The 24737-nt window shown below is 43.1% G+C and overlaps 2 protein-coding genes across 3 annotated transcripts; both read right to left on the bottom strand.

Annotated features, from left to right (window-relative positions):
* Positions 1-297: 297 nt before the first annotated feature.
* Positions 298-12501, bottom strand: LOC113454157 (lysosomal acid glucosylceramidase-like). Of its 2 annotated transcripts, XM_087914222.1 has the most exons (11): positions 12082-12501; positions 8435-8541; positions 8117-8308; positions 7875-8024; positions 6928-7064; positions 5881-6053; positions 4883-5123; positions 3597-3821; positions 2314-2477; positions 1942-2067; positions 298-981 (listed from the first exon to the last, which is right to left on the bottom strand). In XM_087914222.1, the coding sequence occupies exons 2-11, from the start codon at positions 8496-8498 to the stop codon at positions 873-875; spliced, it is 1581 nt and encodes a 526-aa protein (XP_087770348.1). In that variant the 5' UTR covers positions 8499-8541; positions 12082-12501; the 3' UTR covers positions 298-872. The 2 variants fall into 2 exon arrangements, with proteins under 2 accessions (XP_087770348.1, XP_087770349.1); XM_087914223.1 differs by lacking the exons at positions 8435-8541; positions 12082-12501 and adding an exon at positions 8542-8838.
* Positions 12502-17149: 4648 nt separating this feature from the next.
* On the bottom strand, positions 17150-24044 carry LOC113454462 (lysosomal acid glucosylceramidase-like). The gene is made up of 10 exons (XM_087914224.1): positions 23734-24044; positions 23417-23608; positions 23180-23329; positions 21670-21806; positions 21038-21210; positions 20088-20328; positions 19714-19938; positions 18542-18705; positions 18170-18295; positions 17150-17805 (listed from the first exon to the last, which is right to left on the bottom strand). Exons 1-10 carry the CDS (start codon positions 23795-23797, stop codon positions 17697-17699), a joined length of 1581 nt encoding a protein of 526 aa, XP_087770350.1. The 5' UTR covers positions 23798-24044; the 3' UTR covers positions 17150-17696.
* Positions 24045-24737: the final 693 nt, after the last annotated feature.

The raw sequence follows: 24737 nt of genomic DNA, 5'->3' as shown, positions 1-24737 counted from the left end.
CCTGCTTGGGTGGAGGGGGGTTGGACTAGATGACCTCCAAGGTCCCTTCCAACTCTGTTATTCTATATTCAATGGAACAGAAGTTGCCCTTGGAAGTTATGGGAGCACCATCACTTGAGACCTTCAAGAAGAGACTGGACTGCCATTTGTCAGAAATGGTGTAGGGTCTCCCGCTTGAGCGGGGGGGTGGGGGTGGACTAGATGACCTACAAGGTCCCTTCCAACTCTGTTTAGATTGATTCGTCCAAGTTGTCCTGTTTCAGGTCTCCAACTCACACACGCACAAATACAGACACCGAGTGATTAGCCATTTACTCATTTTGGAGCAGGTAACACCAGACAACGGAGGAAATATCAACCAACGAATTAAAAGTTTTCCAGAGTGCTTTCGTTCTCGACAGGAGCGCGCAGAAGAATAGTCAAAATCCAGTCCAAAGTTCAGAGAGCCAAGTCAGATTTAACAAACAGTCCAACGATTAGGATTTCAGGAATCACAAGCAGAAACACAGGAATTACACACTAGAACAAGAGACCGGAAGAGGAATATGGTTCAGGGGTACCCTCTTAAATCAAACTGTCTTTAATTAAGATAGCTACTCCCTTGTTTGACAAGGAACCTCATTGAGCACCGTTGCTCTGCTCTCAGCTCTACGGTCCATGTCCAAGGGATTGGAGACTGAGTATGCTCCAGGTGTTGTGATTGTGCCTGTGTTGTATCAACCAAGTTTGATGCCTCCTGAGGCTGACATTCCACTGGTTTAGCTGGAGCGGCTTCTTCAATGCGTGAGTTGTGGGCTGTGACACAAGGTCTCTTCTCTGCAGAGGCCGCTCTTCCTGAGCGAGTAGCGAATTACCTTCCCCGCCTCAGGACCTCAAAGGGGCCTCCTCCACAGGTAGGTTTGGATGGAGTTAGCTCTCGCCGAATCCTTAATGGAACCCACCTGATCGTCCGAGATAGCGAAAGAAATATTGACAGACCGGCTGAAAAAAGGAGAGATTTGCGTTAAGAGAGATGTGAGGCATTTCTACTTTTGGACTCGGAAGATTCTGTTAATGTAGCCTTTACAATAAAGTAGGATTAACTTGTCTGGTTCTGTTCACTGTCTGGAAGGTTGACAACAATTTTGCAAGTCTGGAAATATAAATCGCTCGCTGTTTATTTTACAGACTAAGAAACTAGGTGTTTGACCAAGGCTTAGGGAGACATCTACAAACACACATTAAATCCAAAACCCTTTTATTTTAGTTCAACGGCTGTGAATTATCGTCATTCACAGCCCGTAATGAGTCTCAACCAGTTATAAATAGTCCCATGGAAGTCTGCCAAAGTCCTTCGGGATAAGTCTGATAAGCACGCACCTTTATCTTCCTTTGAAACGCTGCCAACGACTAAATTTCCAATTAGTTATACAAGGCCAACCGGAGCACAAATTCAACACTGAGCTTCAGGTTTCAAGCCGACCAGAACGAACAAAGTTGCTTCCTGCAAAGACTCCTGTCCCTTTGCTCTTCTTTTATATCTCCTGGGAGGGAGCAATCACCTCCAAGCCTTACTCTCCAGTCGCCCCTTTTTTCTTAACTGTTCTTGCCTTCTGGCAGCTTTGTGCATGCGCACACTGGGAACAGGCTCACCCTATTCCTCTGCCTCGCTGCTGTCAGATTCTGGAGGCTCCGGGGTCAGCGCATAACTCCCAGATGGCCCTGGATGCAGGACCAACGTCCGAGTCCTGCCCGGACTCCAGGACTGGCCCATGTCCCTCCCCACTGTCCAATTCTGCCGCCGTCTCCGCAGGCTGCTGGCGGACCACAACACTAGGTTTCTTCCGAATTTCTTTCTCTGCCCATGATGCAGCTGCGGGCTACTCTCTTTTTTCATCTCCCAAGCTTCACACCAGCCCACTCTATTGCCAATTTGGGGTCCTCCAGACCCTCTCCACTTACTCGTTCAACACCACAACCACCGCGGTGCCATCGGGTCTCAGGAAAGCTGAGGTCTTTAACTGACAGCTGTCGAACAAGCAGTTGGAAGTGAGAGCGACTCGCACGGAGCCTTCCGGGATGAATTTGCTGGCCGGAAGAGAGAAAATATTAGCCGATACCACTGGACCGAGGTCAGTTCCTGGACCTTAATCTAATTCACGAACCGTTAAATGTAAAACTGCCTCCTTCCCGCCCTTCCTTTCCTTGGCAGCCTGCAGAACTCCCTGCCATGGGACGAGCCCCTCCTATAGCATCCGTATCGTTGTTGTTGTTGTTTTCTCTCCGTTGCCACTTCCTCCACACCTTGCGAAACCGTCTCGGCTGAGTTTTTACCTGAAATGTGCCAGGTGATAGAACATGGGCTGTTTGTAGAATTCATCTGTGAGGGGGTTCACGATGATGGGGCTATCCACGGGGTTGTCCACCCAGTTGGGTCCCCCTTTCATGTCCAGGGCCAAGTTCCAGTCAATCCACCCGGTGACAAAGTGGTTGAGATTCTGCAGAGACCAAGAGGATCAGTAGCTTTACCGGTTGCACTACAGCCCAACCCTGCTTCCCTTTGCATGCTGGTGGGGGGGAAGGGGGACATTTCTGGGTTGAGGAAAATCCAAAAGAATCAAGTTACAGACTATGGTCTGTCTTCGAGTCATGGAAAACTAGAACTAGGTTCACTAAAGATCAAAACTTGCCAGCAGAAAGGTGCTCCAACACTGGCGGTATTAAAGAAGAGATTTGGACTGTCTAAAATGATATAGGATTTCCTGCTTGAGCAGGGGTTGGACTAGAAGACCTCCAAGGTCCCTTCCAACTCTGTTATTCTGCTATATATCCTTCCTTCCTTTCCTTTGATCCATCTATTTATGTACTCATCTTCCTTCCTTCCTTCCTTCCTTCCTTCCTTCCTTCCTTCCTTCCTTCCTTCCTTCCTTCCTTCCATCGATCCATTTATTTATCTACTTTCCTTCCTTCTTTCCTTCCTTCCTTCCTTCCTTCCTTCCTTCCTTCCTCCCTTCCTTCTCCATCACTGGGGGTTTTCAAGAAGCGATTGGATAACCATTTGTCTTCCATAGAAGAAGGTTTCCTACTTGATCAGGGGCTGGATTAGATGTCCTCTAAAGTTCCTTTCAACCCATTTATTCTGCTATCCTTCCTTCCTTCCTTCCTTCCTTCCTTCCTTCCTTCCTTCCTTCATTCCTTCCTTCCTTCTTGAGCAGGGGTTGGACTAGAAGACCTCCAAATTTCCTTTCAACACTCTTATTCTGCTATCGTTTCCTTTCCTTTCCTTCCTTCCTGCCTTTCTTCTTCTTTCTCCTTTCCTTTGTGTTTCCTTCTCTCATTCTTCCATTTCCTTCCTTCCTTCCTTCCTGAGCGGGGTGTGTGTGTGTGTGTGTTGTGGACTAGAAGACTGCCAAATTCCTTCCAACTCTTGTTATTCTGTTATCCTCAAGCCCACCCCAATTTAAGCCAGAGTTTTGGTTGACTGGTTCAGCTTCCCGAAGACTATTCAACGTCCTTTGAACAGCGAGAAACTGCAAGGACCTTTGGACTCCCATTCCTGCCTAATTTCTACCATCAAAGAGATCAATTTGGGGGTCGTAGCCCGGGGGTCCCCTTACCGTTAGGATATTTTTGCTGTAATGGGTGCCCCTCTCCCAGCTTCCCAGAGCAACCTTCACGTCCCAGTCCAGAAAACCATTGCAAGCTTCCGTGTAGAGCAGGAAGAAATCGGGGTACAGGTGATGGGTGACATCTAGAGTAAGCGCAGCTGGGATGACCGAATCTAAGTACCAATGGATGCCAATGCCGGATACGTAAGCCGCCGCGGTACTATTGCCAATCACCTGTCAGGGGACGGAGGGAAAGAAGTAGAGTTTCAATACAGGCCGTCCTCTCACTTAGGTGCAACACCACCTGACCTTGAATCAGAAAAAGAATGTTGTTATGTCTAACTAGATACACTCCAAGGAATGTTCCCCTCCCGCTTTTCCAGGCTCAAAATGTGGCAGTGTGGGAGCATCTGGTCTCAATATGGTTTCCAAAGCTGACAACAACTGCCCATTTAGTGACGGTTCAAAGTCACACACACAAAAATTCGACCGATGACCTTTGTTCACACTGATGGCCGTCGCGGCTTCTCCGCGGTCACGTGATCCAAATGGGCAACCCAGCTTCTGAATTTTGATCACGTGAGCACGGGGACCCAGCAATGGTGGTTAAAGGCAAGTAATGCTCCTAAGTCACCCTTTTCCAGTGTTGTTGAACAGTCGCTAAACACATAGTTGTAAGTTGAGGATTCCCCCCCATGACAGTGAGGAAGTCGGGGAGGAACATGGGCCAGTCCTGGAGTCTGGGGAAGGTTCTGACAAGGGCTCTGAGTCGAAGGCAGAGATGGGCTCAGGGTCATCTAACACTTATCAGTTGCCTTTGGAGTTGGACATCAGTGAGGCAGAAGAACAGCTGGAGCCTGTTCCCAGTGTGCACATGCACAGAGCTGCCAGGAGAAGGGAACAGCTGAGGAACAAAGGTTCTCAGGAGTAAAGCCACAGGTGGACAGGGAATGGTCCCTCCCATAGGGAATAAAAGAGAAGCGAAAGGGAAGTGGAGTTTGCCGGAGACAATTAATTCGTTTAGTTAGTGTTTAGATTTCTTCGTGCCAAGTATTTTCTTATATAGCCATTGCATTTGGAAGCTATCGGCCTGGCAGCTCTCCAACCTTGATAAGGTCTGTGGTTGTAAATCATTCTTGAAAGACTGTTTGCTGGGACCTTGCTGGAGGTGGCTGAGAGGAATTCACGTTAGCCTAAATAAAAGGGGTTTTGTCAGGACGAGCGGTCTGCTTCGTGATTTTGGGAAGCCCAGGTCAGAACAGAAGCGTCGATATGTCCTACAGTTGGAAACCCACCTGGTCAGCCCAGTTCGGCAAGTGACACCTCAGGTCATCCAGGATCATCAGGCGGATGTCGGTGTAACCGCCGGCGACCAGGGCGGGCCCCAAATCTTGAATGATAAAGTCGCGCTGATGTTGCGGTGAGAAATAATTGCAAGGGAAGTCACTCCGACTTACGAAAAGAGCAGTGATGGGTTCATTCTGTGAGCTGAGGGCCCAGAAAGTAATATTGTTTTGGGCGTACTCATCAAGGAACCTTAAATACAAGACAAGAGAAGTTTGCGATAATATTAGTTTTAGCATGCTGCATCTTTGCCTGGAAAACAAAATATGTCATTTCCTCTTGTATTTTGCTATCTTCCTGACAGTTAGAACAATCAGTTGGCGGACAACTTGCTTCCAGAAGCTGTGAATGCTGGAAGTTTTTAAGAAAAGACCATCCATAACCTTTTGAGTTAGAGATCCCAAATATAGGCTCCATTTTGGCATACAGAGACGGATGGACAAGGATGGGAGAAATGGGTGGACTACTACATCTCCCAGAATCCCCCAGCCAGGGTCTGACTGGGGGAATTCTGGGAGTTGAAGTCCACCTGGTCTTAAAGTGGCGAAGTATGAAAAACAAAACAAAACTGGACTACATCACCCAGAATCCCCCAGCCAGACAATAGCTAAGGACTCGTACGAGTTGAGGTTGGCCCTTCTTAAAATTGCCAAGATTGAGGGTGGGGAGAAAGGATTGTAATAAATAAATTGGTGAAAAAATGAAAGGGATTAGCCTGAAAATATCCCCGGAGCAGGGTGAGCAGACAGAGAAGGGATTGAAGTTCTCCATGCAAATTGTCCCACTGATTTCTTAATCATCTACAGGGATTTTCAAGAACGTCTGTGGGAGGGGTCAGATCACGATTTGGGGTGGAGTTTGAGAAGGGGTGGAGCCACCAAGTGGGTGGAGCGTAGTTAGGGGAGGAGCCTAACTCCTAGGCACCATGAGATTGAAAAAGCGCGATTACCTGATAAAATAGCGAGCCCAGGCCTTGTGGTAGCGGTCACCTGGATTGCCTTTTATCTTGGATTTTCCGTAAACCCTGTTGTTGACCCTTAGCCAGGCAGGACTGGTCCAGGGGCTGCCAACCAGGGAGAGGGGTCTCTTGGTGAGGGCCATGATACGATGGAGCAAGGGGATCTGTGGAGAGAGACACCAGCTGTCTCCAGGGAATGGCCTGATCAACGCTCCACAAGAACATTCACACCATCTCCTTGTGGGCTTGTTGACTTCGACCATGTTGATCCCAGAGCTCTGTCAATAGTCCTCATGGTATGACCACCATGGAGCCTGCCCATTGCGGTTGCTAAATTGTAGCAGTCATAAATGGTTACTGACCCAACTGATCAACATTTTTCACCATGGTTGTTAAGCAAGAAACCTCCTCCTCCTCCTCCTCCTCCTCCTCCTCCTCCTCCTCCTCCTCCTCTGAACCCAACTCCCTTCCAACACTTATGATATTAGAATAGAGTAGAGTAGAGTAGAGTAGAGTAGAATTCTTTATTGGCCAAGTGTGGTTGGACAAACAAGGAATTTGTCTTGGTGCAAATACTCTCAGTGTACATAAAAGAAAAGAGACATTCATCAAGAATCATTAGGTACAACACTTAATGATAGTCATAGAGTACAATAAGCAATCAAATCATATTAGGAAACAGTCAATATAAATTGTAAGGATACAAGCGACGAAGTTACAGTCATATTACCTAGTTGGGTAATGAAACATCTGCAAGGAAAACAACCAAACTCAAAAGCCACCAGGATTCTACACAATCCTCCTCCTCCTCCTCCTTCTCTTCCTCGTCCTCTTCTCATTTACTCCCAGAACCCCTCTCCCTTCTAACACTGATGATATTACCTAGTTGGGTCATGAAACGTCTACAAGGAAACCACCAAGCTCAGAACGCGCCAAGTTTCCCACAACTCTATTTGTTGTGTAGAGAGAAAGCGCTTTCTCACAAGTGGAAACCAGCCTTCGATGCAACTATGACGCTGAGCACCCAGCCGAACTCACCCTAATTTTGGTGTCTTCGGGGGCCAGCTCGAAGCACTTGAGTTCGAAGTCATCCACGCAATGGTCACCGTAACTGTACGGCCGCGTGGAAAAGTCGGAGCAACCAATGGGCCAACGCAGCAAATTGTACTCACTTCCTGCAGAAGCGGAGAGACAGAGAGAAGGGAAAAAATTGTGGTCTTCCAAGAGTCTAATTTTTCACAATCAGACATACACACACACACAAATTGATAATGCCATCCATACCATCTCATAAAGATGAAGGTTTTCATTCTTTCCGCCCCTCTCAAGTGATTTTTTAATATTTTCTTATTTTTTACAAACATATCATTGTATTTGCCAGAGTGTCTTACGTTTTAAAACAAATATTCTTCATGTTTCATACACTTGACAATCTTACAGAATTTGACATTAATACGCATAATTGTGTTAAAATATCATCTTTCATTCTTTGGTTATTCCATATTTCAGGATGTTATTCTTGTGTCAATCTCCATATTCTAAAGGTCACTCCTTTCACTATAAATAATATACTAATAGTCATATTTGTAGTCCTAATAACAGTTGACAAATTTATATTGAGTTAAACAATGGAAGAATCTTTTCATTCTTGAGCATTCCATGGATAAATCGAGTCAGTTAAAAATTGTAATTTTTAACTGACTCCATGGAATTCTCCTTTGTAGAGAACCTACCTTGTTTTTTTTCCTCATTAAAAGTTGGTGCATAAAGTCAGTAAAAACAGGGCTTTGTTTAAAAGAATAAAAAAACCAGAATACTTTCTGGATTGTTCAGATGGTATGCCCACAAAGACCACCATTCTGGCTTTAAAATGCAGCCTAACCCTGCTGGATTTTAATCCTTGCTTTGAGAAAGATAGAGCCTCAGGATGCTAGCTTTCCCTGAGCTGCTAGCTTTCATCAAGCGGTCATGCCCAATTTTCTCACCTTTTTCCGAGAAGTAAGAGCGGAGGAGTTGGTTCTGGGCTGCGTAAGACAACTTCAGGATGTTGATGGCCGCGGAGTCGGTGAGCGATCCGCCGAAACCTTTGATGTACTGGTGGTGAACGGAAGGATTGTAGGTGTAGAAAATTCCACCTGAGATACAAGAATTGATATAATTTTTTTTTTAAATAGTGGGAAGGGACCCTTGTAGGTCATCTAGCCCAACCCCCCTCCCCCAGGTTTACCTGAAGCTCCTGAGGTGGTGCCTGTTTTCCCTTCGCTCCGCTCCAAGCGTTGGCCATCCCTGCTGGTTGTGTACTTGACATAGTAGCCGACATCAGGGAGGGAGACCGGATCCACCGTGTCGCAGTAGGTTGCGTTGCAAACGCACACCATGGCATTCGCGCCAACGAATTTAGGGCTACAGGGCTGGCTTGCTAAAATGGAAATGGGGGGGGGGGGGAATAAGCGAATACAGTCCCTCCCACCAGCAGAATGAAGCCCCACCCACTTTTCCTTCCAGCTCCACCCACCAAAGACTTCCCCAAGGCTCCCCCACTGACCTCTGACCTCGACCATCCCTTGGAAGATGAAGAACAGCACCCCAAAAGCGCCCCGTGTCCGCATAGCAGCCCTGAAGGATCAGCCTCCGAATTCCAGAGAGATTTACCTGCAAGGAGTGTGGGACAGGATGCATTTTTAATTCTGGGCATCATTTGCAGAGGTGTTAATTTGTTCACTCACGCGGGGTGTTTGCAGCCCAAATTCCTCAATCCAGCCCCCTTGCGAGACGCAGCCCCTTCCTCCTACAATCTCCACTGATTCGTCTGCTTTAAGGCTGGAGTCCAGCACAGAGCAAACATGAACGATTTAATCTGCCAGGTGTTCAGCTTATGCTTCACAGTGATACTTAGAGGTGCAGTTCGGCACCAAATAGATAAATTACTGAGCAACTATCGACAGAATAGAATGAAGAAGAACATAATAGAGTAGAATAGAATACAATAGAATAGGAATAAAAAGAGAAGAGAAAGAACAGAATAGGATTCAGAAGAGAAGAGAAAAAATAGAATAGGAATAAAAAGAGGAAAGAATAGAATAGGATTCAGAAGAGAATAGAAGAGAAATAAGAAGAGAAGAGAAAGAATAGAATAGGAATAAAAAGAGAAGAGAAAGAATAGAATAGGATTCAGAAGAGAAGAGAAGAGAAAGAGAAAGAAGAGAAAAGAATGAGAGAATAGAATAGAAATAAGAAGGATAGAATAGAATTCAGAAGAGAAGAGAAATAAGAAGAGAAGAGAAAGAAGAGAAGATAAGATAAATAAGAGAAGAGAAAGAATAGAAGAGAAATAAGAAGAGAAGAGAAAGAATAGAATAGGATTCAGAAGAGAAGAGAAGAGAAAGAGAAAGAAGAGAAAAGAATGAGAGAATAGAATAGAGAAGAGAAGAGAAATAAGAATAGAATAGAATTCAGAAGAGAAGAGAAATAAGAAGAGAAGAGAAATGAAATATAAGGATGAGTCAGAATATTATGTAATTTGGAATAAATTTTATTATTGGTGGGAACGGAAAGCGAGGACTCAAAATGAAAAAGAGAAATAGGATTTGTAAAGGGGATATCCGAGATCATGTGATTAAACTAAAACTGAGAATGGCAGAAGATGTAATTAAAGAAAATTAAATGTATAAAGATTCAGTGTCTATAAATGTATATAAGCTATATATTATATATTGTAAGATGCAAGACAAAAAGATATGTCAAAAATGATTTCACCATGTTCAATGTTTTAAAATAATGTATTGAATAAAATTTGTAAAAAAAGAAAAAAAAAGAAATAAGAAGAGAAGAGGAAGAATAGAATAGTATTCAGAATAGAGTAGAATAGAATAGAATAGAATACAGTACAGTACAGTACAGTACAATACAATACAATACAATACAATACAATACAATACAATACAATACAATACAATGTAATACAATACAATAGAAATAAGAGAAGAGAAAGTATAGAATAAAGTTATAATCATCCGTAGATAAGGAAATAGGTAATGGGAAACATAAGAAGAATATTAGTAATGCAGACTTAGTAAGTTTGACAGTGTTGTGGGAATTATTTGTTTAGCAGAGGGATGGCATTCGGGGGAAAAAACTCCCCTTGTGTCTAGTTGTTCTGGTGTGCAGGGCTCTATAGCGTCGTTTTGAGGGTGGGAGTTGAAACAGTTTATATGTCTGGGATGTGAGGGGTCTGTAGATATTTTCCCAGCCGTTTTTTTGACTCGTGCAGCATACAGATCCTCCGTGGAAGGCAGAGCGGTAGCACTTGTTTTTTTCCCCAAAAACTCAGTTCTGGCAAGCTGAATTCCGCCCAAGGATCTTGCACAATCACTGCCAACCTCTTCCCCACCCTTGGGGGGTCTTGGCTGGTGCCCAACGGGGAAAGGATGGGAGGATCTGAATAAGTAGGACTCCACCCTTCCTCTTATCCTAGCCAGATGTTGATAACGTCTGCTAGCTCGACAATTAAGTTGTGGGTGAAAGACGGTTTTATTCTAGACCGATCAAGCCGCAGGTAACAGCCTGGAGCGTTGAAAACTTGCTGGCCTTGGAAAAACTTCCAGACTGTTGAAAAAAAACCTTTTCAAAGTCCTCGACTTAACGACAGTTCATTTAGTGACCAATTCACAGAGAAAAGGGACTGTTGTGGTTCGCCGGCAGCAGGTGTGGATGGCGGAGGTCTTGGAGAGCGAGGACTCAGATGAGGGGCCTGCTTGTGATGCAGGGATGGGCCCAGGACCATTGAGGAGTGGGGTGCTGTCTTTGAAGATTGTGGAGGCTGGCAACAGTGATGGAGAGGTCCCCGAGGCCTCTCCCTTAAGGGATAAAAGCCAGCTGAGAAGCTGGAGCTCTTTGCAGGAAGCAAAGACGTTTTTGCACTCAAATCTTGTGGACGTTCAGAATATCTTGGTTGGTGTTTGGAGAGTCTTTTGCGTTTGAAATATTTCTTGGCAACTTTATCTAGTGTTCTTGGCAGCTTTGCACCACCTTGGCAAGGCTCGTGCTTATCAGAGACAATTAGTTTGAAACAGCCTTTTAACCGTGAATTAATGGGATTTGCACAGAAGCATGAAACGGTTTTGCTGTTACCTCTGTTTGGTGTGTGTTTCCTTGGCACAAGGTTTGGGTCAGAACAGGGCCTTGGGATTGTTTTTCTCACGTACGACCCTCCCTGTGGTCACGTGATTAATATTGGCAACTGACTCATACTTATGACAGTTGCAGTGTCTGTCCCCTTCGGATGAGCCAGATTCCCTTAACAACTGTGTTGGTAATTAAACAGCTGCGTGGTTTCGTTTAACAGGTTTGGCAAGAAAGTTTGTAAAAGAGAGAAAAACATCCGTTAACAAATGTCTTGCTTAGCAACAGGAATTTTGGGCTCCAGTGTGGTCGTACATCAAGGATGTATTGGTTTTGGTATCAACTGCAGCCAACCCCTCCAAAATATTCAGCCAAACAGCCTCCCCGCAATCTGCAACAAAAAGTCCTTCCCATGCTCGTAAAAAAGAAACCAAGATATTTTTTTTAACGTTGGTGCGTTTTTACACCATGATCGATTTGTTGGATGGTTTCCATGATGCCTTTATAAGATGGTTTATCCCTCAAGCCGCACAACTCAAAAGCGCCATATAAAACATTCCTCCTCCCTTATTCCACAATTCTAAAATCACTTTATCCTGCATCCCAACCATCTTGAACTACATTTTACCCCCCCCAATTTGTAATCCTGGTCATACTTTTTTTTTTTTCCTTTCTGTGTTCCTAAAATCATTAGTTTCCCCCATTCCACAATCCTAAAATACCGTTTTCCCCTTCATTTGCAACCTGAAATCACATTTTCCCCCAATTGTGAAATCACTTTTCCCCATTCTGCAATCTTGAAATATACTTTTTCCCACAGTTGCAACCTGAAATCACATTTTTTTTCCCAATTGTGAAATCGCTTTTCCCCATTCTACAATCTTGAAATATACTTTTCCCCTAATTTGCAACCTGAAATCACATTTTTTCCCCCAATTGTGAAATCACTTTTCCCCATTCTGCAATCTTGACATCACTTTTTCCCCTCCGTTCTACGATCCTGAAACCACCACCCTCCTCCTCCTTTTCCAGGTGCCGTAATAAAAGCAGGATTGTATGTTACGTTCCTACCTGTCGAACACTTTATTCCAGAGCATGGAAAACTGATGTTAGTTCCCAGGGAGAACGGAATAAAGAATCAGGAGATTGTAGCTACTGACTCAACTCTTTTATATGCTGGGAAGGAAGCCAGGTAGCCTTGGCAGCAAAATGTCTGATGCTCGCGAGAACTGGATGAGCTGACTGGCTTGGGCAGAAAAATTACAATTAAAAAAAAAGAAAAAACTTCCTTCAAATGTCAATTATAAATATTTACCCGGATGAAATTGAAGGAACGTGGAGGAAAGAAATGAAGCGGAATCAGTAATTTCAGAAGAATGAAGAAGCAGACAAGGAAAGGCCTTGAGATCGCCCAAAAGTGCTCCTGGCAGTTGCTCCTCAGAAGAGACGACAAGTCAATTGTCTCCAGCAGATTTAATGCCTCAGAAGACTACCCATCTTCCTTCAAATATGATTGATACCTTCAAAATGACGCTGGGTTTGCATATTCCCTTTTCTAATCACATATGCAAACGCTTGTGAACAGCTTTTTGAATATTAGGAACCTTTTAACGTCGCGTGTTTGGATTGTCCCGGTGAGTATTCTTCAAGTAGCCGTTTAGCGAAGGGAGTTTTAAATACAAGTTTAAAGATTTAAAAACTTTTTTTTTTTTTAGAGTAAACCGAAAAAGGGTGATAGATTTTTGGAAAGGTACCAGATGGATTTGAAATAAGGTTTTGAAATTAATTGTAAGAAAATGTGTTGCTTTCAATTCTTAAAATTACTGGCAGTGATTCACTTAACAATGGTGGCAAGAAATGTCATAAAATGAGGCCAAACTCATTTAACAAGGGTCTCAACTCATCAACAGAAAAGTTGAGCTTAATTGTGATCGTAATTCAAGGATTACCTGTAATTAGAAAACCCTTAAATTTGATTTACTCATGCAGAACACAGCAAATACTTTCATCTCAGACATTATGAAGGATGTTTGCGAACAACGGACGCAGAATTAGTTTTAAGAATGTCTGCCATTGTAGAACAACTTGATTTTAAAAGACATTTAGAAGAAGAACAGATTTTACTGGGCAAAAGTATGATATGAAAATGATATGCAAAAAAGTTGCTACATTAAACATCCAAACGAAACCGTCTGGTGTCTCAATAATCCGAGGGATTGGCAGAATACAAACTGGAAAAACGACATATCTTTCCTATATTGGATTTACGAAAGAGGCTTATTAAAGCTTTGAAGAATTTTGTAAGGAGGGACAAAGAAAAGAAAAGAAAAAAAAGAAAGTTCTAGAACGTTATTTGGAATTAAGGGATTACAGGGAATTAATCTGAAAGGATTAAAGATCAAGATCTACTAACAGGAAGGAATTCAAAATTGGTTTATTTGATCGAAGTTAAGTTTTGATTCTCTCAAGATTAAAATGTGACAATCGTGGGAAAAAAGGTCATAAAATCAAGCAAATCCCTTTTAATAATAGCAACAGAAATTCTGGTTGCAAATCAAGGATTACCTGTACACGCTTTTCTCCCTCCAAACTTAAAAACCAACTCTATATTTGTAAAGGAAAAAAAAAGAGAGAAAAGAATAGTTTTAGGTACATATCTTTTTTTTCTTAAACTTCTAAAATGCAAGGTTTATTGATTTTTTTTTTTCTGTAGAGAAAAGTCAGTTATATAATCTTACTAGCAGCAAAGAATGCAAAATTGTATTCAGATGAATTCAATGTTTTAAGTTGACGTTTTCAGAAGTACGCTGGAGAAAACTTGCTTTCATTTACTACAATGGAAAGTTGTATTTTGAGCAACCATTGCAGCAGTCCTGTTTTCTTTCTATATGAAAAGCATATCATGGCTTTTTCTTGCCTTCAAATGTAATCAAGGAAAAAAGTATTGGAAATGCTTATGAATGTATTTATTTCAGATACCTTGGGGCTGTTCTTGTGTCTCAAATAATAGCATGCTTCTCTATAAACGGGGAGAAATGATAATCAAAGATACTGTATTTTCTTGTCATTTCAAATGTACAACTCGGTATGATTCTCAGGACAAAATGCATTCGTTGTATCATAAATAAGAAACTCTATGAATAATCTCTCTCTATAAAAAATGCCCCTCGCGCATCATCACAAAATCTCTAGAACCATAAAGCCTACAAACTTGAAATTTGGCACATAGGTTCCTCTTGGTTTCTAGGGGCTCACTAAGAAAGGATTTTTCAAAATGACCCTCAGAGCATTAGTATTTCCTACAGTATATTATTATTATTAACACGCTCTGATGCTAAGGAGTTCTACTCCCCCTCCCCACCTGGAAAGAAATCTCTTCCAAATGCAAAACACAAGCAGAGGAGTTTTAGTTTCAGAGCGCCAAGCAGCTTTAGTACAGAACAGTTGAGCTAAGCCACACCCAGGCTCCTTGCTGTCTCCTTCTTGCTCACACAGCAAATATTCTTTCAGTTTCCATACAGCCCTCCACTCTCTCACACACTGACAGGACGCTAACCAGTTGAATATTGATGGATGCTGGTAGGCAGAGGCAGAATTTTTTCCCCCTTATTTTCCTCCCCCAAAATCTAAGCCCGATCACATAGTTTTGTAGTGAAGGATGGGTATTGAGAGCTAGTGCAATATATTCTTGAAATAAAGCCATTCCAAAGAGCAATATTATTCATTTATGCTTACTTTCATTGTTCCTTTATAATGGGAGGCAGGTGTATTCTTAATTATTCTACCACGTAAGATAATTAACAAGCACTCAAAAGTTTTTGAAAGAATAAGGGGGACAAAAATTGGAGTGAGAAAAAGAGGAGAAAGGAAGTTACAAAGAACAGAATCAGGAAATAAAGAAATATGGGAAACGTAGAAGAATTAAAAGGAATAGTTTGATTGATAGACACAGAGATAATGGCTGAAATTACAACTAAAATAGAGGATTCTGCCTGGTGATAAGGGATTATATAAATATTTTAGAAATAAGAAATTATGTAGAAAACAGGAAAATATATGTAATTAAAATGGAAGATGAAATGGGGATTGTTACTTAATGGAATATACGATAACAGCTAGATCAAATAAAAGATGAAAATATGTAAAATTCAATTGAATTATATTGATGTATATTAAGGATTTATAAAATGTGATTGAAATGAATTATGAGAAGGTTTGTGAGGGAATTAATAGCAGTTTTTTCTTTAGGATGAATTTGATTTAGAAATGAATGAGAGAGTTATAAAATATGCCTGAGGGAAGTATTTGAGAAGAAAAATTAATAAAGTATATTTAAAGTAGCGACGAGATATGAAATTGAATATGAAAGATGAATATGTAACTGAGATTATATCTATATGGAGATTTGAAAACCTGAAACCAAGCTGTTCACTAAAAAAAAAGATGTTTTATTTTTCTGTGTTTTGTGAAAATGAAATAAAATTGTTTTTTTAAATTATTTTTGAAAAAATAGACCCTGAAGAGCAGTATACCTTAAAACTCAGTTGATTTCAGATACATATCTTTTAAAGGAAAATAAATCCTAAGATCTCTGAGTCACTTCTAATATGTTTCGGCGCAACACAACAGCATGAGTTGTTGGGAAGAGATGCCAACAAAATTAAACTTTATTAGCTAACTCCTTACCAATAGGAAGACCTAGTGACTCAGCACCTATTGACTCACCTAGTGATTCACCCTTTAAAAAAAAAAAAGTTAAAGGCTGTAAAAGCTGGATTATTTTCCAAATTGGCAACTTTAAGAGGTGTGGACTTTGACTCCCAGAATTCCCCAGCCAACATACTAGCTAAGGAATTCTGGGAGTTGAAGTCCTCACCCCTTAAAGTCCCCGAGTTTGAAAAAAACACGTTGTTGTAAGAGCTGTGACTTTATTCAGATTACAAAAACCTTGTTAGAAAATTCTGAAAACTCTGGCATCAGTTAGGACGTTGATTTATGAAATCATCCAAAAAGTTAATTAATTAGGGCAGCCCAGGTGGAAATGTTTTGAGGTAGCCCTTTACAACAGTGGTGGGATTCAAAAAAAATTTTTACTACCACTTCTAGCAATGCTGTGTTTTAAACACCCCTCCTATATACTATTCCCCCAGTGAGGGGGATCGTGGCCGCTTCCTCTCCCATAAGCCATGTTGTTCCCTTCTCTGTTCCTCCCTGTATGTCCTAGGATGCAGAGGGAACGGGCCTGGTTCTTCCTCTGCCTTTCCCCAGCCTCCTCCACCACCTCAGGAGCCACACCTTCACTTCCTGTCAGTTGCTCCTCCCCTCCCTCGGAGTCCAACTCTATCAAGGGCATGACAACTGGGGAGGGAAGAACGCAGTCAGCGATGTTGGGCATGCGCGATAAGGACTGGCTGGGCAGGGAAGGGAGGGGCGACTGGGTCAGAGGCGTGGCCAGGCAGAAGTTACTACCAGTTCGATGACCCATGCCAAATCCTTGCTACTGGTTTGTGCATACCGGTGCGAACCGGCTGAATACCACCACTGCTTTGCAATAATATGATAATGATAATGATCCAATTTAACAAGTGGTTCAAAGCTAATCTAAGATGTTGGCAGAAAACCCTCTTAAATTATTATTAACATTACTGTTAATTATTAAGATATGGCAAGAGTCAAATGTACTTGTAGCGGACAACTTTAACAAGGATCAGCCGGTGCCTGTGGGGTTAAGGATGAGGTTGTTGATGTTTTAAGGATATTTTCTACATGTGGACTAGCAACTTTTTGCAAACGTCCCCTGCAGGCCAAAGAATAAAACAATTTTTGTTTTTCTTTTTGGGCCTTCAAATTGGTCTTGACTCTGTTGCAGTTAAGTGACTTACTTTATGACCATGGCTTATTTTTATGATCTTTGTGCCAGGAGGGTTAAGCCAATTACCGCCATTGCTAAGAGGATTATGCGGTTGTTAAAATGAATCAGGCTTCAAATGGTTACAAATGGAGATCACATGACCCTGGGATGCTGCAGCCGCATAAAAGACATGCTGGCTGATAACTGCCCATGTTGTAATCACGGATATACTGCGTTGGTTGTAAGTATGAGGACACACACAGACACACAGTTGCTAGGTCAGGAAAGCCAAAATTTACTCAAGGTTGAGCAGATAGCAGCAGACAAGGAAAAAAATAGCAATCAAGAAATTAAAGCTAGCCAAAGTAGTTTTGTTCTCAAAAGAAACACGCAGAAGAATAGTCAAAATCCAGTCCAAAGTTCAGAGAGCCAAGTCAGATTTGTCAGACAGTCCAACGATCAGGGTTTCAGGAATCACAAGCAGAAACACAGGAATGACACACTAGAACAGGAGACCGGAAGAGGAATATGGTTCAGGGGTGCCCCCTTAAATCAAGCTGTCTTTAATTAAGATAGCTACTCCCTTGTTTGACAAGGAGCCTCATTGAGCATCGTTGCTCTGCTCTCAGCTCTACGGTCCATGTCCAAGGGATTGGAGACTGAGTATGCTCCAGGTGTTGTGATCGTGCCTGTGTTGTATCAACCAAGTTTGATGCCTCCTGAGGCTGACATTCCACTGGTTTAGCTGAAGCGTCTTCTTCAATGTGTGAGTTGTGGGCTGTGACACAAGGTCTCTTCTCTGCAGAGCCTGCTCTTCCTTCCCCGCCTCAGGACCTCAAAGGGGCCTCCTCCACAGGTAGGTTTGGATGGAGTAAGCTCTCGCCGAATCCTTAATGGAACCCACCTGATCGTCCGAGATAGTGAAAGAAATATCGACAAACCAACTGAAAAGAGAGGATAAATTCTGGTCAAAGGAAGTGTGACAAATGTATGCTTACAGACTTAGAAGATACTGTTAACATAGCCTTACAATAAAGTAGGATTAGCTCGTCTGCTTTTGTTTATTATTTTGGAAGGCTGACAAGAATTTTGCCAGTCTGGAAATATCACTCTCTCACTGTTTGTTTTACAGACTGAGAAACAAGGAAAGGTTTCTTTCAAACTTCTTTCTCTGCCCATTATGTAGCTGCGGGCTACTCGGCCTCTTATCTAATTACTCCTTAGAAAGCCTCTCTTCTTCCATCTCCCAAGCTTCACACCAGCCCACTCTATTGCCAATTTGGGGTCCTCCAGACCCTCTCCACTTACTCGTTCAGCACCACAACCACCGCGGTGCCATCGGGTCTCAGGAAAGCTGAAGTCTTTAACTGACAGCTGTCGAACAAGCAGTTGGAAGTGAGAGCGACTCGCACGGAGCCTTCCGGGATGAATTTGCTGGCCGGAAGAGAGAAAATGTTAGCCGATACCACTGGACCGAGGTCAGTTCCTGGACCTTAATCTAATTCACGAACCGTTAAATGTAAAACTGCCTCCTTCCCGCCCTTCCTTTCCTCGGCAGCCTGCAGAACTCCCTGCCACGGGACGAGCCCCTCCTATAGCATCCGTATCGTTGTTGTTGTTGTTTTCTCTCCATTGCCACTTCCTCCACACCTTGCGAAACCGTCTCGGCTGAGTTTTTACCTGAAATGTGCCAGGTGATAGAACATGGGCTGTTTGTAGAATTCATCTTTGAGGGGGTTCACGATGATGGGGCTATCCACGGTGTTGTCCACCCAGTTGGGTCCCCCTTTCATGTCCAGGGCCAAGTTCCAGTCAATCCACCCGGTGACAAAGTGGTTGAGATTCTGCAGAGACCAAAAGGATCAGTAGCTTTACCGGTTGCACTACAACCCAACCCTGCTTCCCTTTGCATGCTGGGGGGGAAGGGGACATTTCTGGGTTGAGGAAAATCCAGAAGAATCAAGCTACAGACTATGGTCTGTCTTGGACTCACGGAAAACTAGAACAGCAGAAGTTGTGAGTGAAGAAGAGATGGGGATGACCATTTGTCTGAAGTGGGACACGGTTTCCTGAATGAATGGGGGTTGGAATTGAAGACCTCCAAGGTCCCTTCCAGCTGTTATTCTGCTATTCTTCCTTCCTTCCTTCCTTCCTTCCTTCCTTCCTTCCTTCCTTCCTTCCTTCCTTCCTTCCTTCCTTTCCTTCCTTCCTACCTACCTACCTACCTTCTTTTCTGAGCAGGGGTTGGACTGGAAGACCTCCAAAGTTCCTTCCAAATGTTATTCTGCTATCCTTCCTTCCTTCCTTCCTTCCTTCCTTCCTTCCTTCCTTCCTTCCTTCCTTCCTTCCTTCTCTCCTTCCTTCCCTTCCCTCTCTTTCCTCCCTCCCTCCCTTCCTTCCTTCCACCCATCCATCCTTTTTCCCCTCCTTCTTGAGCAGGGGGTTGGACTAGAAGCTCTTCCAACTCTGTTATCCTTCCTTCCTTCTTTCTATCCATCCATCCATCCATCCATCCATCCATCCATCTTTTTTTCCCTCCTTCTCGAGCAGGGGGTTGGATGAGAAGATCTTCCAACTCTGTTATCCTTCCTTCCTTCCTTCCTTCCTTCCTTCCTTCCTTCCTTCCTTCCTTCCTTCCTTCCTTCCTTCCTTCCTGAGCAGGGGGTTGGTGGACTATTATCCTCCCGCCCACCCCTTCTCTACGGCAAAACGTTGATGAACTGGCTGAGTTTCCCAGAGACTCTATGACCGCCTTGGAAGCCTGAGAACGGCATTTCGGTCACTTGTCCATTCCTGCCGCTCTTATTGTCCAAGAGATCAATTTGGGGGTCGTAGCCCGGGGGTCCCCTTACCTTTAGGATATTTCTGCTGTAATGGGTGCCCCTCTCCCAGCTTCCCAGAGCAACCTTCACGTCCCAGTGCAGAAAACCATTGCAAGCTTCTGTGTAGAGCAGGAAGAAATCGGGGTACAGGTGATGGGTGACATCTAGAGTAAGCCCAGCTGGGGTGACCGAATCGAAGTACCAATGGATGCCAATGCCGGATACGTAAGCCGCCGCGGTACTATTGCCAATCACCTGTCAGGGGACGGAGGGAAAGAAGTGGAGTTTCAATACAGGCCGTCCTCTCACTTAGGCGCAACACGACTTGACCTTGAATCAATTTGTCATATAAGTCCAAGACTGCCCGTCGTAGGGTAGATACATCCTACAGTTCAAAGACCTACCTGGTTGGCCCAGTTTGGCAACTGACACCTCTGGTCATCCAGGATGATCAGGTGAACATCTGAGTGGCAGCTGGCCGCGAGGGCGGGGCCCAAGTCCTTAATGATGAAGTCGCGTTGATGTTGCGGTGAGAAGAAATTAACTGGAAAGTTTTCAATGCACATCAAAAGGAAGGAGTTTGGTTCATTCTGAGAGCTTAACGCCCAGAAAGTAATATTATTTTTAGCATACTCATCTAGGAACCTAGATTCAAAGACAGAACGTTGCAATAATGTTCGTTTAGCATGCGGCATCTACGCCCGGAAAACAAAACCCAAATATTTCAAACCCCTTGTATTTATGAAAATCCCTATTTCCCAACTCTCTGGATGATCGAAACGCGTGTATTCCATCAGAATTGGCAAAGCGACAGAAATAAATCCATGCTTGAGTTAAATATGCCAGGTTTAGCTTCCAATTTGGCTTAAAAGAACTGGAGAAATGGGTGGACTTCGACTCTCAGAATTTCCCCAGGCAGGATCTGTCGTTGACTTTTGAGTCATTGACGGCTACAATGTCCTACCTGTCAATGGCTACTTCAGCTTCAACCGCAACAATATCATTTTCTCAATTTCGAATCTCTACCTCTATTTCCTAGCTCTTAATGAAGTAAATCCTGTGTTAAGAAGTATACTGTATCTATCCATCATCTCTTATTCTTTTTAGTATTTCAACTCTGATGGATTATGATTTGGCTCGAGTCGAGACTCATGATTTAATTGGGGTAACTGTCGGAATCTGACACAGGGATTTTCAAGAACATCTGTGGGAGGGGTCAGATCATGATTTGGGGTGGAGTTTAAGAAGGGGTGGAGCCACAAAGTGGGTGGGACAAAGTTAGGGGAGGAGCCTGCTAAATTCAGAGTTTTGGAAGAAACTCCTAGGCACCAAGAGATTGAAAAAGCGTTATTACCTGATAAAATAGCGAGCCCAGGTCTTGTGGTAGCGGTCACCTGGATTGCCCTTTATCCTGGATTGGCCGTAAACCCTGTTGTTGACCCTTAGCCAGGCAGGACTGGTCCAGGGGCTGCCAACCAGGGAGAGGGGTCTCTTGGTGATGGCCATGATACGATGGAGCAAGGGGATCTGTGGAGAGAGACACCAGCTGTCTCCGGGGAATGGCCTGATCAACGCTCCACAAGAACATTCACACCATCTCCTTGTGGGTTTGTTGACTTCGACCATGTTGATCCCAGAGCTCTGTCGATAGTCCTCATGTTATGACCACCATGGAGCCTGCCCATTACGGTCGTTAAGTTGTAGCAGTTGTAAAACGGTTACCGACCCAACCGATCGACATTTTTCAGCTTGGTTTGGGGCACTCACATTTCCCCAATAGAAACTGGGATTGAATCTGTCCGTGTGTTGTGAGAAGAAAGAATTTATCACTTTGTCTTCAACATTCTTCAACATGGTGACTAAATTAGTAGACCAGCGAAATACTGTGGACATAATATACTTAGATTTCAGCAAGGCATTCGACAAAGTAGACCACAACCTACTTCTTGGTAAGCTAGGAAAAAAGTTCAGTCCAGCCGAACTCACCCTAACTTTGGTGTCTTCGGGGGCCAGCTCGAAACACTTGAGTTCGAAGTCATCCACGCAATGGTCGTCGTAACTGTACGGCCGCGTGGAAAAGTCAGAGCAACCAATGGGCCAACGCAGCAAATTGTACTCACTTCCTGCAGAAGCGGAGAGACAGAGAGAGAAAGGGAAAAAAATTCTGGTCTTCTAATTTTCACAATCAGAAAAAGAAGAAAAAAAGGATATAAAACTTAGGTCCACCAAAAGAATAATAATAATAATGAAAAGAATAATAATAATGAAAAGAATAATAATAATGCCATCGATACTATCTCATCAAACTGGAAAAGTGTAGAGGTTTCCACTGATGCGAAAGTGATCAGGAAAATATTAGAAAACGTTAGAAAATATTAGCAGAAATGAACAGGCTAACACTTGCAATTAAAGAGAAGGAACAAACCGAATACTATTTGATATGGGAATTGTTTTAATCGATGGCTTAGAAATATGGGAATTAGAAATTAAAAAAAGATGAGTGAAATATAAAAAAAACATGCTAACAGAACCAAATGTGGTAAGATACGGATTGTTATACTAATTAGACATATTGTGCGTATCAGTATTAAGTAAGGATAGAGTATCAATACCAATACAATGAATATGTGTAAACTGTATTTGTTATTGCACAAGATATTGGTACCCAGACAACACACTGTTTAAAGGGAAGGTGGATTGTTTGTTTTAAAATAAAATAAAATAAAAATAAAGATAGTTCTTTATCAGAGGTCATCTTATTCCTTCTCCTTCTCTTTCCCCTTGTTTTATTTCCCTTTTTTATTAATTTTTTATTCAACATAGCAATTGAAAACATTGAACGTGGTGAAGTGGTTTTGACTTTTGGTCTGTATGAGTATATACATTCCTATATACATTAGTTTTTGTCTATACACCTATATACATTTATTCACACCTACATTACATTCTCCAAGATCCTTAGTCTTATTTTCATCTCATACTCTAATTTACCCTCTCAATAATTTTAAGTCCATCTTAAGTCCTTTCTGTCCCCACCAGTGGTAAAATCTATTCCAAATTGTATAATATTCCGATTTGTCCTTATTTTTCATCTCTAAGGTTAGCCTATCCATTTCAGCGCATGTCAGAATTGTATTACTTCATCCTCACTTGGTATTTCTTTCTCCTTCCATTTCTGGGCGAATATCATTCTTGCCGCAGCGATAACATGTATTATCAAATAAAGCTCATCCTTATTGTATTTTGGGGGTATAATTCCCAATAAAAAGTATTCTGGTCTATGATCTATTTTAAATCCCAGCATTTCTTCCAGCCACTTCCCTGTCCTATGCCAGAACTATGGTGCATTTTAACAGCTCCACCAAGCATGATAGTATGTTGGAATTCTGCTGAGCAATTCCAACATTTTGGGGATTAACTTTTATACATCTTAGCCAGTCTGACTGGGGAGAGATACCATCAATAAAACATTTTCATTAAGTTCTCATTTTCTCACCTTCTTCTGAGAAGTAAGAGCGGAGGAGTTGGTTTTGGGCTGTGTAAGACAACTTCAGGATGTTGATGGCCGCAGCGTCAGTGAATGCCCCTCCAAAGCCTTTGATGTATTGGTACTGAACGAAAGGATCGTAGGTGTAGAAAATTCCACCTGAAAGGATTTACAGAACGGACATCATAACAGAGTGCGAAGGGACCTTGTAGGTCATCTAGCCCAACCCCCCTCCCCCAGGTTTACCTGAAGCTCCTGAGCTGGCGCCTGTTTTCCCTTCGCTCCGCTCCAAGCGTTGGCCATCCCTGCTGGTTGTGTACTTGACATAGTAGCCGACGTCAGGGAGGGAGACCGGATCCACCGTGTCGCAGTAGGTTGCGTTGCAAACGCACACCATGGCATTCGCGCCGACGAATTTAGGACTACAGGGCTGGCTTGCTAAAATGGAAACGGGGGGGGGGGGAATAAGCGAATACAGTCCCTCCCACCAGCAGAATGAAGCCCCACCCACTTTTCCTTCCAGCTCCACCCACCAAAGACTTCCCCAAGGCTCCCCCACTGACCTCTGGCCTCGACCATCCCTTGGAAGATGAAGAACAGCACCCCAAAAGCGCCCCGTGTCTGCATAGCAGCCCTGAAGCATCAGCCTCCGAATTCCAGAGAGATTTACCTGCAAGGAGTGTGGGACAGGATGCATTTTTAATTCTGGGCATCATTTGCAAAGGTGTTAATTTATTCATTCACACAGGGTGTTTGCAGCCCAAATTCCTCAATCCAGCCCCCTTGCAAGACGCAGCCCCCTCCTCCTACAATCCTCACTGATTCGTCTGCTTTAAGGCTGGAGTCCAATGCAGAGCAAACACGACAAATTTAATCTGCCAGGTGTTCAGCTTATGCTTCACAGTGATCCTTAGAGGTGAAGTTCGGCACCTAATCAATAGAATAGAATGGAGTGGAGTGCAATGGAATGGCATGGAATGGCATGGAATGGAATGGAATGGAATGGAATAGAATAGAATAGAATAGAATAGAATAGAATAGAATAGAATAGAATAGAATAGAATAGAATAGAATAGAATAGAATAATAGGATAGGAGAATTAATAGAATAGAATGGAAATAGAATAAAAATAGAATAGAATAGAATAGAATAAATAGGAGAATAGAATAGAATAGAATAGAATCCTTCCTCTCTTCCATCCCTTTCCTTCCTCTCTTCCTTCCCCTTTCCTTCCTCTTCCATCCCTTTCCTTCCTCTCTTCCTTCCCCTTTCCTTCCTCTTCCATCCCTTTCCTTCCTTTCTTCCCCTTTCCTTCCTCTCTTCCTTCCCCTTTCCTTCCTCTCTTCCTTCCCCTTTCCTTCCTCTCTTCCTTCCCCTTTCCTTCCTCTCTTCCTTCCTCTCTTCCTTCCTCTCTTCCTTCCCCTTTGGTTCCTCTCTTCCTTCCAGTGGTGGGATTCAAATGTTTTTACTACCGGTTCTGTGGGCATGGCTTGATGGGCACGGCAAGGGAAGGATACTGCACAAACCCCCTTCCCTCCCCACCCCACTCACCTGCTTTCCAGCTCTC

Source organism: Pseudonaja textilis, chromosome 16 (assembly GCF_049901715.1).
Source record: "Pseudonaja textilis isolate UNSWEBS1 chromosome 16, rPseTex1.2, whole genome shotgun sequence".
In the NCBI taxonomy this organism is placed as follows: Eukaryota; Metazoa; Chordata; class Lepidosauria; order Squamata; family Elapidae; genus Pseudonaja; species Pseudonaja textilis.
This window is presented reverse-complemented; position numbering and strand designations above follow the sequence as displayed.

What these genes read in the sequence shown, in the direction of transcription:
- LOC113454157 (XM_087914222.1), bottom strand. Translation starts at nt 8,498, where the DNA reads ATGCGGACACGGGGCGCTTTTGGGGTGCTGTTCTTCATCTTCCAAGGG. An exon ending in CACCACCTCAGGAGCTTCAG is followed by an intron (nt 8,025 to 8,116) that starts GTAAACCTGGGG and finishes CTTGTATCTCAG; the next exon opens with GTGGAATTTTCTACACCTAC. An exon ending in GTGGTTGTGGTGTTGAACGA is followed by an intron (nt 982 to 1,941) that starts GTAAGTGGAGAG and finishes TCCTTTTTTCAG; the next exon opens with CCGGTCTGTCAATATTTCTT.
- LOC113454462 (XM_087914224.1), bottom strand. Translation starts at nt 23,797, where the DNA reads ATGCAGACACGGGGCGCTTTTGGGGTGCTGTTCTTCATCTTCCAAGGG. An exon ending in CTCTTACTTCTCAGAAGAAG is followed by an intron (nt 21,807 to 23,179) that starts GTGAGAAAATGA and finishes CCGCTTCTGCAG; the next exon opens with GAAGTGAGTACAATTTGCTG. An exon ending in ACAGCAGAAATATCCTAAAG is followed by an intron (nt 18,706 to 19,713) that starts GTAAGGGGACCC and finishes TGGTCTCTGCAG; the next exon opens with AATCTCAACCACTTTGTCAC.